Source organism: Spea bombifrons, chromosome 3 (genome assembly GCF_027358695.1).
Source record: "Spea bombifrons isolate aSpeBom1 chromosome 3, aSpeBom1.2.pri, whole genome shotgun sequence".
NCBI lineage: Eukaryota > Metazoa > Chordata > Amphibia > Anura > Pelobatidae > Spea > Spea bombifrons.
In genome coordinates this window covers 16,241,621-16,258,079 of record NC_071089.1, presented here as the reverse complement: position 1 = coordinate 16,258,079, position 16,459 = coordinate 16,241,621, and the positions used below count along the sequence as shown (strand labels likewise).

Below are 16,459 nucleotides of genomic sequence, written 5' to 3'. Positions count from 1 at the left end.
CAAAGAAGTAAAATGGTTGTATTGCTCAATGGCTACTTTGGCTGCTGTTAAATGAATCCCAAATTGTCCCATTTTACAGCACAGTACAATACAAGTATTCCTTATTTGAAATTAACTCGACACAGCAATTTACACTTAATTTTTTTCCTCCATTTCAACACCAAATCTCAAGTTACGTCATGACAGGCCCATAATTACAAAAAACTGGTTTTTTATTATTATTATTAGGGTTTTTAAAACAAATGCTGCCCGTGTTCTCAATTTAAATGCAAACCTCTGCTTTATTTTGGACATGTTCTGCTAAACGTACAATTCTACCAAGCTTAATGATGTTTTAATAGAGCAGACTGCTTTGTATATTAGTATAGTGTTCAGCATAGCCTTTAAAAATTAATACAAGGACAAATACTAAAGTAATATAGTTGATGCAACATAGAATAAGTTATGAAAAACTTCACGCATTGGGTTAGGACATAACCCTGTTTACGCTACTGGTTTCGATGTACAAATAATTCCAGTTTAACCCCTTAAGGACAATGGGCGGTCCCTAAACCCATTGAAAACAATGCATTTTGAGCCCGTACATGTGCGGGCTTTGTCATTAAGGGGTTAAATCCATTCCTACCTGATAAAGTGTGATGACTGTGTATGTTTACTCGGGCAGCTAATGCACACCATGTTGAAAATGATACCAAGTACCTAATTGTAGTCCATCTTAATTTATCCCGCAGCCTCCACGGCATTCAGAGAGAAGAAAAAAAAAAGGAAACAAATCTCTTATTTTCAATAACTGGAATTCAGAGCGTTACCTTTTATTGATCAAATCTGATTAGACATTCCAGCAACGTGCCCCTCCCTGCCACCCAGTACAACATCCAAGTCTGCTCTACTTAGCATTTACAACAAAACAAGGCGAGTGATGTCTGAAAAAGGCAGATGGAAAAGCTAGATGGAAAAAAGGCAGACACAGCAGAGAAAAGAAGAAAAATAATGTTAAAGCACTTAAACACAAAAAAGAAACATAGGTTAAGCCATGTTAACTATAATGGCATAACAATTACTTAAATAAAATAAATATTTTAAAAATCTTAATTTTTTTTTTTTTTTAAATAATGATTCTTTTCCAATGTTGATGGCATCTTTTTATTATGTGATTTTCCAATTTCCTTTCCAACATGCAAATATTTGCATACGGCAATACTATTATTTTTATTCCTTCTTATTCTACTGGCCAAGAATGCACTTGCTGTAGCAAATATGAATGAGAATGGCAGTATTTGTATTAAAAAATATATATATATACTTAAAAAAAAAAAAAAAAAAAAAATTCAGCAAATACTTATATGTAGCTCAATACAAAATGTAAGAAGGTTGTAAATGTAAAAGATTGAACAGCACACACTGCAGAATGTTGGAAAATTGCACAATACAATATGCTTTAGAATTAACAGGATAAGTGACCTAATTTCTGGCGGATTAAAACTAATGCACGCAACAGTAGCCTTGTAGAAAATACATTGCAATTTTTACCTTCCACTTATATTTTTCTCAACATAAATACACAAAATATGCTTTAAGAAACTTACAGTATTTACAAACCCTATATTTTCTTTTGATTACATATAAATACAAAAAACTATTTTTTTTTCCTAAAAAAGTGGTTATACTGTAAATAAATACAAAATAAGAATCTGACTATTATACTTCATGTGCTGGGTATATAAACCCATATAAAATGTACAACTAAAACAAATATTTATCTGATTAAAATATTTGCTCCCAAACTTTTTTTTCAACATAAATATAATTTTCAAAATAACTTTTTTTTTTAATTTTTTTTTTTTTTAGCATTTCCACTGCATAAATAAAGTCTCCATTTGGGAATTATTAAAGTGTCTGCTTTTTCTTTAATCTTTTTGAGTTTGTCTTTAAGTTTATATTAACGGCAACCGCACCCTTCCACAACCATATCTTGGTAATTTTTTAGGACAACTTTCTCATTCTCATCAAGGTAGAGCATTGAGATGGCACTTAGTTCCGTGGGGACGCAGCAAGCTTTAGGGATATTTGAATTAACCGAATTGACCAAAGTTTGTACAATTGCATGATTTGTAGAGTTTAAATGATCTGCTAGAGGAAAGGGGCATTCGCCATGGCAGTAAAAAGCATGGTACCCAGGTGGGGCAACAATCCAGTCATTCCAGCCAACGTCACTGAAGTCCACATATAACGGATGTCTTCGGCAGCTCGATTTGAGGCGTTTCCGCTGCCTGTGCCTTGCTTGTCGCTTCTCTCTCTTGTGAAGAGGATGTCCTTTGCCATCATGGCCAAAAGTTACCAGAAGTGGTCTTATTTGAGACCAATTGTCTTTGTCTTGAACTAATGACCTGCTAATCCGCACATGCTTCTTGGGAACATTTTTGTCATTGTCCAAAGGAGTTACTTCTACAACAAATCCATGATTAGGCTGTCTATGTGCAATCCATCTTATAACAGCTGGCGTGACATCAAAGCTTTCCCATATGCTTACGTTATGATGTATTAATCTAGTATCCAATAGTCTTGTCAAGGGGCCCCTTGATGCAGAGGCTGCTGGCTTTACAATATCATAAATGTTAATACGATGTAGCTTGCTAAGATCACTCTCAAATGGCTCTTGAATCTGCTCTCGAAATATCCGAAGTTCAGCCGAGGTGATCATTTCTTCACTGGGAATGGAAGTCAGATTAAAGAAGAATCGTTGTACGGTCCTTTCAATGGATTCAGGGAGCTCCTCCATGGATTCTAAGAAAAAAACAAGTAAAACAATATTATTTCCTGTGAATATTGAATGGAAGTTGACATCTGCTACAAAAAACAGTAGAAAGTATGACCGTTACCGAACCTGAACATTTTGACTCAAATTGCAGAAACAGGTCATGAAAATGAATGTGGTTGTTTTTGGGACAAACAAGGAGAAGGAGGGCAAAGTCATGCTTTGTGAGGGTGATTCAGAACAAACTTATTATATATACAAAAAATGATGATGATGATTACAGAATTAAGTCAACAGTAGATAGGTCTGTATATTGTCTTATACATGTGTTTAGACCTCAAGTAACATATGAATGTTTCTTTTATTGTTCAGAGTTTGCTGTACCATGTATTCCAGGTGGTTCTAATAAAAGGGTAAATTATGTCTTTGAAACACACACCCAAAAAAATGTAGCAACTCTGTTAGCACAGAGAAAAAATAATTTACACTGATTAAATGTGTTTAAGTGATAACATATGTTTACAGAGCAAAAATAAGTCAATAAAAAAAAATATATATATAATATATATACATACACATTTATAAAACATAAACCTATATGTGTAGTTCCTTAAACAATTTATTAAATTAAACAATCTTCAATGACATCAGCATGAACCAAATATTTTATGAAACCTCTCTTACTTCTGATACAATGTATCTGTTCATTGGAGAAGAAGAAATGTTGGTTAGGATTTTATATGTTAACACGAACATTTGCTTAGCTTTATTATGTGGAGTTCGGAAATTACTTTAGTTTAGTACAAGTTTTTATTGCCCATTTTACATAGTAATGCTGTGCGTGTATAAGTGCTAATGGGCCACCATCAGTCCAGTATTGTGGTCAATGGATCACTGGATGCCTGGGTAGACCAGCAACGTGAGTTGTATAGGTTTCTAGTTCTGCTCTGTTCAATTGGAGAGATTTCCTAAAATTCATACCCTTATTCAACTATGTATTATCCAAAGACAACACGAGCCTTCTTGGACAAGATTATTGTTGAATCTGCTCTTCAACAATCTGCTGGCGGTTTAAATGCATTTTCTTAGGAGAGCCATTTTATGGCGTGGGACAAAAGGGTATTGTCAACTACAAGGCCAACTAATAATTAACCAAATCAAGAAACTTGAAAAAAAAAACGCACATCTAAAATACTTATCCAAATACTCGATCAATGAAGATTATTAGCCTTTATATTTTGGCTCTGGGTATAAAACTAGTAAACTCAAACTTTAAAAAAAAAACATGTCTCTATAAACCGTAATTGGAATGAGTCACACGCAAGAATCTACTACTCTATGACTATTTGTACACACGCACACACACTCCACTAGGCAAGAACTATATGAAACTCTGAACTTATTTATAATATTTTTTAAAAAATATATGCATTATATTATTATTAATGATTTCATTAAAATAGTTAAGGTTTGTCAGCTTGATTTGAGTTGACTAGGGTTGATTGGACATATTTCAATAATGCTTGAGGGCATATATTATCCAAAGACAATTAGTCGTCATGCCCTGGTTGCACCATACAGCACTCTCTTTGAATGCAACATATGTTTGTCTAGAAGATCGGGGCTTATGCAGGCTTGGACCTGCCTCTTTCTTAGTCTGGTATCTGCTATCAGGCACTGTATGTTGTCATCTGTTTTGGGGCCATTAAAGAGACCAGTTCCAGGCACTGGGAGCTCTGAGGCTGCTATGGCTGCCATAATGATGAATGTGGTGATCCTTGGAATGCAATAAGATGCAGAATGGGAGAAAAGCCAAAACAGCAGACTAAAAAGATATGTCTATACAGCAGAACATACGTGTGTCCAGGCAGGTGGTAGAGGATTATTGAAAAAGAGAGGGGGGGGCTAATGTAATATTGTGTTTCACTAAAAATACTTGAACCACTCATTTACATTATAACATTTTAGTCTCTTATGGATCAGTATTGAATGCAATGCTTGCATGACCCATTTGGGGTACATGTTCTTGTCCAGTTCCATTTGAAGATTAATCTCTACCATGAAAGAGCCCTAAGCACTGCGCAAAGTATATATTTTTTTTTTTTGGACCCTAAAATGTTATTGCCCAACAGTGACTCCTAGATGATTCCTTTCTGGTACCACCTTTTACTAATCCCAATAGTGGATTCACTGATTTTTAATTTACAATATACAAATATAAAATATAATACATCATGGCATGTCAGCTTTTATGAGAAAATGCATTTTTTTAAAAACAGAAAATTTAATTTTTTTAAAATATTTATAATTTTTGAAACTTTTTTGATAAAAAAAAAGTAATACCCTATTTAGAACTCATATTAAAATTGTGTTTTGTTTGTGAAAAAACAAACAAACAGCATTTCGAGTTAAGCTATAATATGCCTGCATGTTTCTTCATGCTAAAATACTCCACACTAGCTAAGCTAAGAAACACAGCATTACAGACTTCCTTAATGTTAAGCAAAACACAAATCCAAACAGCCTTAGGAAGTTGAGGAATTAGCGGTACATGTGGTAGCAGACTTAAAAAGACATCCTGTGGGCTACTTAGAACTTGCACCAGAAGTCTGCAAAATGTAGCAACGCAATCCCACCCCTCCTGTTTCTTCAGATATTTGTTTATTTGAATTCTGGAGATAAATGAGGTCACGCGGAGTACGAAGGTGGTTCTCATTTTCATAATCAGAGCTCAGTTTTAAAAACATCACAATTTAAAGAATTCCCTTATGCCACAATAAAATAAAACCAGAGAACATGGCCCCCCGTATTTTTTTGCAGTCAGGCTACAGCTGGCAGAGTTTTCACACTCTTGGAAGCACTTTATGTAAACTTTTATATTGAAGTATTTTGTAGATCCGGACCTGTAAAAGGAAACTGGCTTCAAATGAGCTCTGCATCTGGAATTAAAAAATATAGAATATTGGTTGTTGCAGCGCGAGGGAAACTGCTGCCCCTCAGCTGTCGTGGAACACCAGTTCCAAGTGGTGTTGAGGGTTATGGGAGCTGTGGAAAAGGCCGTCATAGAAGATGGCTTTCACCCTAGAAGCAGACATAAAAGACGTGTATGCAGTGCTGGGCTCTAATACTATGGGAGAATGAGCCGTATTTAAAAGAGCATTTCCTGGACAAAATTAAAATGGAGCAATCACCATGAAAGCTAATGGAATTTTCCTGCTGACGGTGCCATATTTAGCACCAAAATTGCCTTTTATAAAAATCTGGCCTACTATGAAAAGGCTTAAGAACAGCCCCTGTGTTCTGTTACATTTCATAAAATGCCCCTCCACAGACATGTTAATAACATACATTTAGACGCTGGGTGGCACAATATATACAGATGGCGTAGACATTATGGGAAGTAAACAAGATATACCTGTTACATGTCTCACCCATAAACAGAGGTGGGCACCAACATTGCTCATGGTGGACATTTACTGTGGTCGGTGGTGGACAGTTTAACGATGTCCTATGGACCTTTACAAACCTTGCCGTGGGCTTCGACATTAAATTTAACAGACATTTTGCCTATCACTGGCCATAAATTGACAGTTCTAGTTTTTAATTTTGCTACACATTAAATTACAAGTATGCTTTCCCATGTGGGCACAGGAGAACACATTATTGATTCCACCATAACCTCAGTCATTTAAAGATGACATAAGGGAAGGAAGGGAGGGAGGCACATAGAAGAACCAGTTTTTAACCTATATTTGACATAAACAGCATATAGTGCTATTTTTTCATTAGATAATCTGCAACATGTTCCTATAGTTCTGACAGAAACATATGGTTATGTACCATCGTAGGAGTCATCACACAAGACCCAACACTGTCTTCTAGAAATTGAAAATCGCCCCCATTTAGATGCATCCCTAACGTTTTAAGGACTGGCATCCAGATGTCTGGGGAGCCGAGATGCTGGTACTATTTATCTGGTTCTGCAGGTAACCCATGCCTCTAAATAAATCAATGCTGCTAATACTATGAAAATAGAGATTATTGTGGGCAGATTCTTGTGCATCACCGCCACGGTATGAAACTAGGAAGGCATATTGTTACACATTGGCTTAACACCTATATTCAAACTCCTAAATAGACAAGCAGCTCCTACGTAAGGGGACAAACTATCTAGTTCAGGATATTTGCTTTCATGGACACACACGCTATGTTCTGGTTATTTAAATCCATAAACATCACTGAGTGGGTATACCGAATTTATAGAGTTTGGCGAATGGAGCAGTCTACTTTAAACCCCAAATTAGCGCTTATAGAGAGTGTTCTTAATTACCTTTGTTCAACAAGGTATGGCTCCCAAAGCCACTGGACCGAGAGCTCCATAAACCTTAAATACACATCAGAGCTGACACAATTCATCTCTAGACTACAACCATATATCCCCAGCAAGCAGGTCACTTGGGTGTGTGCTTACCCATGACCACACCATGTGGGATTCTTGCAATGGTACCCAATATTGACACGCATGAGTTAATGCTCTCAACTTACTAGTTTTACTGGCCGGCACGTTAAGGTTTCCTCAGTCAACACTGAACACATTTTACTTTTTAGAAGCATCACTTAAAGCCATAACTTATTTGGCATCTTAAAGCCTTAACACTTTCAAATCACAAACATTATTATTAACCGATTACTCAGCACCATCATATTAAGCAGCACAGTACAGTGGGTAATCATACGAAGATGGTTCTTACATTTGCTAAATGATCTAAGAGAGGCAAGTTCATGTCAGATGTTCTAACACCGAGGCGCAACCACTTGGCTAATACACCCAGGGTACATTCTTCGTGAAATCTTTCAATGGCATTTAATTGTATTTTATCAAAACACTCTTCTTCTTACTACCTGGTTTCATGGCCCAGAAAAGCAAACACAAAAAGTTAATCTCATGGAAAGGTTGGGGCTACTGAATTTGATACCAAGTTTTCCCAATCTATCCTACTGATATTTGACCATTTGAGTTTTGATTTAAGTGTGATTAGACAAGACCATTCGGACAAATTACTTTTCATTAAAAAAGACAAAATTATTTTTACTATTCGAATGCTAATTAGGCCATCCTATTACAAATGAGACAATTAGAGCAATTTTGTCTAAAAAGGTGGCCGGCAGACTTGGCTCCAAACCACCTAAAGAAACCCACAGAATAAATTGCATTACATAATTAACTTATGGGAGTCTGCTAGATTCTTAATTTTGATTATAAAGAGAAGTTAAGAACTCACAAAGAAATTAAGTTACAATGAAGCCCTGGAGGCCAAACTCAAGACACCAAAACAGAGATTCCCGATGGATCGATGTGAACTTAAATAGAGCAATTCTGGGTCTAAGTAACAAATGTGCCGCATTAACATAGAAACTAATGAGATGTCTCTCCTCATTGCCCCACTTTTAACACCAGAATTTTTCTTTATCAATAACCCCCTTAGCATTCCCTGTCTCCAAATCGGTTTTTAGATGCAGACATACTAAGGCTCCTATACGTATTCTACTGCGTTGAGATTAAAGGTGGGGGGGTGACTCATTTCTAGTTTCTTGGGCACTCCTCTCTCCAACACCAGGCAAGCTTCTATCGCATTAAATTTGTCTTATTAACTTACACCGGCTATTATATAATTGGATTTTGCAATAATGTTACCAAAACAAAATGACACTTAACAGGAAACTAGTTTTAAGCGGCATGAAAATTATTATTTCATTTTTAAGCTGTTTGTGTCATGTAACTGGTAAGGGTTTTCTGTTATTTTAAATCAAATTACATTTTTTATCTTATTCGTATATTTTACATGTAAACAAAACTTTATAAAAACTTTAAAAAAAGCGCCTTAGACTTATCAGATGAAAAAATGTGCAATACATAATGCAAGCACACATACAATATGTATATTTGATCTAGGCGAATGTGAGCAGACCTTAAGTAGGAAAGAAAATACAATTTTGGATTTCTGTCAAGATTTCTGCTAAATATCCCTTGATATTGTTGCTTTTGCTGATTACAGACTCTGCACAGTTTCGTCAATGGGCCCTTGTTCACTCACACAACTTTCAAAAGCTATTCATGAAGAAATGTGTAACCTTTGTGCTACAGATATGAAGCCAATTTCCATGTTTAACATTAAATCATAAATCCAATAAAAATAATGGATTACAATATTTCAAACACCGTAAATAACCGAAAGCCCATAAGCAAAATGTTTATATCGCGAAAATAAACTTGTGTTGGGCTGCGGTCCCTGCGAGATCTGGGATAGTCTTTGCACCTAATAAAAAGGCTCTATATATAAAAGTTTCTCTGCATTTTTATGCAATAATCATTTCATCTGTTTTCAAAAAAGCGCACGAGCCAAAAGGACAGCTGTTAGTAGTCTATTATCAGCCCTGCTGTTGAAGATTTTCTTTTTATCACCATGCAGCCCATCCAAGCCCCCCCCCTTTACACAAGACAGGAAAATCATTATAAAAACTAATACAATTACAAAAGTTGCGTTGATATCTCACGGGGATTAGATAAGGATTAAAAATTTGGAGGGACAACCTCAGATCAACTGGAAATTAGAGGATTTTCGCAGTATTTACAATTAAAACTGACATCTATCTGTGGGAATTCTTAATTTGGACTCACAAGAGCCGAGTTTGTGGAAGGTACTTTAAATCGGCTTTAAAAATGGAATCAGATAGAAGCGTGTACCATTCATTGACAACCAATTAGCGATGAACCTTATTCCGCCTGTTTGGGGGGAAACGTTGTAAGCCACACAAGCGACACAGACCTGCTCGGTCCAGTAACCGCGAGGTTGCTTCCTTGCTGCCAAACCAATGCAGGTTCAAAGCCTGAAGAACCTGCGAAACTGTAGATTATTTGAGACTGCAACTCCCATCACATTTAGCGTACTTGGCAAGGGGCCAGCAGGTAATAGCCAATCTGCTTTAGACATTACAATCAAAGTCTTTGTTAGGACTCAATGACTAGCTTGGAACAACCACAATTTCGTTTTTGAGTAAACCGCAAGCGTGCAAACATTAGCAGCCATAAATAACACTGAAAACGATCATATTTTGTATTTGAATGCAGTAAATGACTTTAAAAACACGCATGCAATGGGTGCATTTGTGGAAAAAGAAATAAAGTGTGTTTGGAACATTAGTAGGGCAGTATTTTGCATAATTGAAAAGTACTGCAGGGCCCTAGTAACACAACATAGGCAAATAAATGACAGATGATTGCTTGATCCTCACCAAGGCCAATTTCCTTACCTTCGTGGTGAAAGCTCCTGACTGTGTTTGCTTGGCTGGCAACACGCTCACTCTGATAATCCATAGGGGGCTTATCTTGGCCCTCGGCCAGATGGCCTGCATGCATATGGTACAATTCCAGCATATATTGGGGGATCACAATGTTCTTGCCAGGGGTTGGACGCCTCTTCAAGCCAAACATATTGAGCAAACGGAGCTCGAACTGGTTGAGGATGCCCAGTGACTGCTGCGGAGATGCCCACCCAGACTCTGTGTACTTCCTTCTTCCCACCTCTGGAATAAGACCAGTGCAGCCACTCAGTAGGACCTGATACAGCAGCAGAAGGAGCAGACCGCGGATCCCGGCTACCATTGTCAACCTAGTGAATGGAAAGGAAGAACACAAACACAGAAAAAAAAATAAGAATTTCTAGTTAAATAAAAGATTAGCAAATAAAATAAATACAGCAAGAGATAATATTAAATAGAAAAAGCACACACATGTAAATATGTGTTCTTGTTACCAAACATAAACAATACAATACTGTCACATGGATGAACTGAGATATATATATAGAGGTATGACTATCACTCCTAAGGCAAGACACATGCAAATTTTAATAAATGTTTATTTCCACGCAATAGGTAAGAAAAAAAACAGAAAAAAAACAGAAAAAAAAAACTCAAATTGTGCTAGCTTAATTATAGAGTGACCAGAATTAGGGAAATCCGAGAAAACTGGATACAAGTGTGTATCTTTAGCCTGAGTTGTCCACAACAGCAGAAGTTTGTCTAAGTCTGTTCTGGTAGGTTGGGTTACCTGCCATAGCTCAACACACTGGACTTGAATTACACATGCAATATAACACATTTAAGAGACATTTCAAAAAAAATGCAAAAAAAATTAGAACATTTGGTACAATTAATTGCCATTAAAAAAATAGCCTAAGATGACCAAATTCTTAAAAATATATATACATTTAAAGAAAAAAAAACCCACTGTATTGCATGGATCATCAAAAAAAAATCAAAAAAAAAAAATCAAAGGAATCAGAGCCTGAGAAAGGGTGATGTAGGAGAAGGAAGCACGTGTGTTGGGGAATCTGTTTACCTTCTTAGAAGGTGTTGTGTCTGCAACAGCCAGATTAGATCAGAAAGTTATAATAGACCCAGGCACCCCGTACAGGTGTTAAAATCCATGCAACACAGCAGCCTAATCCGGATTGGCCACCAGTAAAAGAAAAAAATAATTAAAAGGGGGAAAAAAAAGGAATCAAACAGCCCCACCAGAAATTAAATCCCTTTCACAAAGTTCTGATTCACTGCATGGAAACTTCCCTGTGGAATGCCTAGATGTGTGTGATCAGGATTTGATAGAGAAAAAAAATAAGGAGTGACATTTAATTCAGTTTAGAAGTAACTTGTGATCAGAGCATTTAAACAGCTTAACCCTACTAATTATATAAAATGTATCTATTTCAGCACAATCCATTGATCTAATCAAGCTATTATTCAGTGTATACACTATTTATTTGTAAACCCCCAAACATGTTAAACGTAAACATAAACTTACTAAAACCTATGACATACACACTGATAACATCTTAACCCTTTGCACACTGAGATCAGCCAAGCAGGTTTAACCCTGCGAGTGCTAGATGAGTGAGGAACTGGCTGATCAGCCACCCACCCCAAGCACTCAGATGGGCTGAGCGTGGACCCTGTGAGTACCTGTGTGCCGAGTTTGTGCCTGGATGAGGGTTTTCTGATCTCCCTGTGTGTTTTCCACATCACTTGGTGTTACTCCAGACGCTTCCTCCTTAAGGCTGGTGAGCAGATCTCAGGATTTATCCTTCTCACAGTCCTCCTCTTTTTAAACATAGTATATACAAGCCGAGCGCCTCTCAGGGAAATTCACAAAAATACTTTAAAAAAAAATAAAAAAAATCCTGGGAATAAACAGTATTTTTTTTTTTCCTCACTCTGTATAAATAATTAAAAAAAAAATCTTTAAAAAGAAAATGTCCACTAAATTTCTAAGAACAAGCTAAGAAACGATTGATTGCCGCTGGGAGTGTACATTTAAAAGATTCCCATTCCAAAGAGTTGCTGCGGTAGAATCCTGTGCCGTGGTCCGTATTCCATGCACTGCTTGCGCCTTATCCCATGCACCCCTCGCCCGGTGAGCTTGTTCCTCTATTCACTTGTTTCTGGATTTGTCTTTGCTTTTTGTTTCCTCAGTGATGTCATTAGAGCCCCCTGCCAATCAGAGAGCAAGCGAGCGAGCTGGCAAGGACTGGAAGTGCTCAGCTCTAGGAGCACATTAGACTCCCTAAGCACTTGTAACATACCCCTCCTTCACTTTTTCTAGCATGTGTCAGCTTTACATAGATTATATGCGCCACCTACTGGCCATGTGTATAATTCCACTACTACCTCTTATCAAAAGATCTGTAGCAATGCCAAATTATACAGTAAGTAGCACCACGATTTATTTTCAGCAAGGCTTATAATCTAGTTCCAGGACAACCTGGCAGGGAATACATTTGATGTACAATGATATCTTTAACTGCAACCCTGCTAGACACTCATGTGTGCTCCTCAGCTTTCAGCAATCAGCACACAGGGAACACAGAAACATTGAATGTGACGGCGGATCAGACCCATTCAACCCACCTACTCTGCCCGCCTTTACTGATGTAAATACTCAAACCATAATCAGTCCTGGGTCTCGTCTTAGATTCAGGTTAGCCATATGCCTATCCCATGCAAGGTTAAATTTCCTCACCACTTCTGCTGGGATGATGTTCCACTTATCCATTACCCTCTCAGTAGAGTAAAAAAATGTCTACCAAAAACCTGCCTACAAGGCTGTCGTTAAACATAGAGCCCCCTTGATGATCATACCTGCCCAAAAGAGAGCCGCCTGTCGGAGAAGGCGAGAGGAGGAGATCTGGGCAGACATCAGCGCAGACCTCTCCACACTTCTTTTAGTTTATGGTCTGCATGTCGCCTAATGCCAGGCTCTAGGATACATACCTCTCAAGTGTTAAGGTTTTCATGGGTTTTCAGATTTCCACGTGTCAAGGAATATCTTCCTTAGGCCTCTAAGGCAAACCTGTGCTAAGGGCAACTGTAACGTTGGTCCTACGTTAAAGACAACCCTGGATGAGTACCTATTGTTTTAAACAAATCAACCCTGAGTAACACATTCCCCAAATAAGATCTCACATATTACACACTTATATACACTATATCTCATTCCAAAACCATAGACATTAATATGGAGCCCCCCCCCCTTGGGGCATGTCTTTGGGAATTTGTGCCCATTCAGCCAAAATGACATTTGCAAGGTCAGGCACTGAAGCTGGACCAGAAGCCTGGCTCCCAATCGGTGTTCCAGTTCATCCCAAAGGTGTTCAATAGGGTTAAGGTTAGGTGACCTCGACACCAAGCTCACCAAAGCTTGCTTTGTGCCTTCCCAAAACTGGTGCCACAAAGTTGGCAGCATATAATCGTCTAAAAGGTCTTTGAATGCCTTAAAACACCCCCAGACAATTATCCCTTCTCTACCAAACTTTACAATACACACTATGCATTCTGGCGTGTAGCATTCTCCTAACATCCGCCAAAAACCCAGATTCGCCCATCTTCCACTGATCCAGAGTCCAGCGGCTATGTGTTTACACCACTCCAACCAACACTTGGCATTGTGCACAGTAATCTTCAGCTTGTGTGCAGCTGCTTGGCCATGGAAATCAGTGGCAATGCCCCCCCTTATACAATCTCATGCCCCCAACTGAATCACTGGTGCAGCTGGAGATGCAGTACTCTACCTCTAAACAGCCCAAAAGAGGTCTGTTTATCCCTGCTCCCTCATGAAACACGCCCGCTATTAATGCTGATTGACCGGATATAAAACTTCGAAGAGATAGATAGCGAGACAGGGGAGAGCTAGTGAGGAGTAGCGAGAAAGGGGAGAGATAGAGGGAGGGGGAGATAGAGGGAAGGGAAACAGATAAAGAGAAAAGGGGTATAAGAAAAAGAAGAGACAGTGAAAAAGGGGAGATCATGAGAACTAAGAGGGCAAAAAACGGGAGAAATATTGAGAAAGATGAGAGATTGGGAAAAGTGGAGCGATACAAGAAAGGAGTGAGATAATGAATATGATAATATGAGGAGAAATAGGGAGAAACTGGAGAGATAAGAAGGAGAGAGGGGCAAAAGGGAGAGATAAAGAGAGAAAAAGAGATAAAGAGGAGGAGAGATAGATTAAGATGAGAGATAGAGACAAAAAGGAGAGAGATAGAGAGAAAAAAGACAGATGAGAAGTGGGGGAGATAAGAAATGGGAGGGATAATTAGAAAAGGGGAGATAGGGAAAAAGGAAGAGATAAAGAGGGATGGAAGAGGGCAGATAAAGACACATTTGAGAGCATTAGAAAGGAGGTATCAAAGAAAAGGGGAGAGATAAATGTGAAAGAGGAGGAAGCTAAAGAGAAGGAGAGGGTATTTTTTTTTTCCTGTCCCCCTATGTGCCCCCAATTTCATGAAGCACTTGACACACACTCCTTGTGCAGATGTTGCTTCCAGTGAAAGATGGCAGCCCAGCTCTGTGATTGTGCATGGTCTACTGCTTTGTGGCTGTGCCATTGTTACTCCTAGAAGCTGCCACTTCACAATAATAGCACTTATAGCGGAACGGGGCAGATCTAGCAGGGCACACGTTTCACAAACTGACAAGATGACATCCTACACAAGTGCCACATTTAAAGTCACTGGGCTCTTTAGTACAACCCAATGTTTGTTTATGAATATGTCTGCCTATGTGTCTGTTATACACCTGTTAGCCATGAGTGTGACTAAAACACCTAAACTGAATAATTTGGAAAGGTGTACACAATCGTTTGGTTATATAGTGTATATTTATACAATGAAACTAGAATAAAGTTAGACAGTACAGCAAAAATGTGCACACACAGGTAAACATATATAAGCATATATATTCATCTGCTTTTTTGTCAGTGCTTATTTTTGGTTCCCTAGGTGTTTAAAAAGCTTAAAATTCTAACATTGTTAGACCTTATATGCCATTGATACAACAGGAGCCATTTTTCCATTGAACCTCTCAGGCATACCTGGGAACTTTTGTAGATCAGACAGAGCCAATGCGGGCAACTTTTTCCTATAGGAGGGGCGTAGCTGGCCTGTTTAATGCATAGTTAGTTATGGTTTACACATGATAATCCAAGCTTTTTTTGTAGTGCATATTGATGTAATGTAGCCTTTCTGCTGGTTATACAGTCAGTGTATGTATGGTATTAGTAGTACTGGTTCTGTTGAAGCTTGTATGGGTAGATCTTGGACATCGTATATGCCTAGCAAGACCTGTGATTATTAATACTATGGTTTGTTTTCATAACGCTAACACACATAATAGGATTTGTGTCTGACAGATATAATAAAATGCAAAAAAAATTATATACAACTGAAAAAGCATAAAAGTTATACAAATTCAGATTCCCAGGTTGTTGCTAGAATTAGATAGGACTCGCCAAACTTTGTCGTAGTGGTGGGCTAAGTTATATATGGCCATATAGTGTGACGGAATCCCCAGTATTGATGCTTTGTTTTTTTGTATTTGTTGGATATAAGCTGAATTTTTGCTTTGTTTTGAGTATAATGAAATGCCTTATATTTTTAACCTGTTCTATTGAGACAATTAAACATAGGTGTGTTTCAATAATTCACAGACAGGGTGTTAGATGGATTGTTTTTTCAGCAGTCTTGTTAGGACCCAATAGAATAAGGAAAATCAATTATAATCAACATTTATAACAAAGATGGTTAAAAAGGGAATTCTATTAAGTTACCTGTTACATATATACACAGAATATTATTTCGGAACCCAGGTGATGAATTTTAGTGTAATTTTAACATAAATAATTTTATACCTCTCGACCAAAGGAAACAACACGTTATGAAGGGCCAACCACAGACAGCTTCTCCTGCAGGAAGAAGTTGGTTGACATAGATTGATGCATGGTCTAATTAGCGTGATTTAACTTGGTTGACATTGTATTAGACGCGGTCTAATTAGTGTAATTGTGAAAGCCATCTTAACAATTGAATTATGCAAAATGTTGGGTCTGCTCAAGCCTCATTGCAGGAGAAGCACGCTAGGGTTGGCCATTTAAAACAACATTTTATATTGTACACCTTGTAACACATTGAAGAACCCTGAGCATGTCTCAGGTTAACAAGGTAGCCCTGACACTTTAAGGCCTGCAGCTACCTAATGACGTAAGTGTGGCCGATGGCTAGATATGACAGGCCACACATTATAGTTTTATGTTCACGTATGGTGCGGCCGGGCATACACAGCTCATGGCCACACAGTGTAGCCCCCAATCTG

At 37.9% G+C, this 16,459-nt stretch overlaps 1 protein-coding gene across 1 annotated transcript; it reads right to left on the bottom strand.

Annotated features, from left to right (window-relative positions):
* Nucleotides 1-777: 777 nt before the first annotated feature.
* On the bottom strand, nt 778-11,935 carry BMP2 (bone morphogenetic protein 2). Its single transcript, XM_053460073.1, has 3 exons — nt 11,777-11,935; nt 10,067-10,425; nt 778-2,784 (listed from the first exon to the last, which is right to left on the bottom strand). The coding sequence occupies exons 2-3, from the start codon at nt 10,416-10,418 to the stop codon at nt 1,940-1,942; spliced, it is 1,197 nt and encodes a 398-aa protein (XP_053316048.1). The 5' UTR covers nt 10,419-10,425; nt 11,777-11,935; the 3' UTR covers nt 778-1,939.
* Nucleotides 11,936-16,459: the final 4,524 nt, after the last annotated feature.

Excerpts from the sequence above, each read along its gene's own strand:
- BMP2 (XM_053460073.1), bottom strand. The coding sequence starts at position 10,418 with ATGGTAGCCGGGATCCGCGGTCTGCTCCTTCTGCTGCTGTATCAGGTC. Across the intron at positions 2,785-10,066 it reads CAGGAGCTTTCACCACGAAG|AATCCATGGAGGAGCTCCCT; the intron begins GTAAGGAAATTG and ends TTTTTTTCTTAG.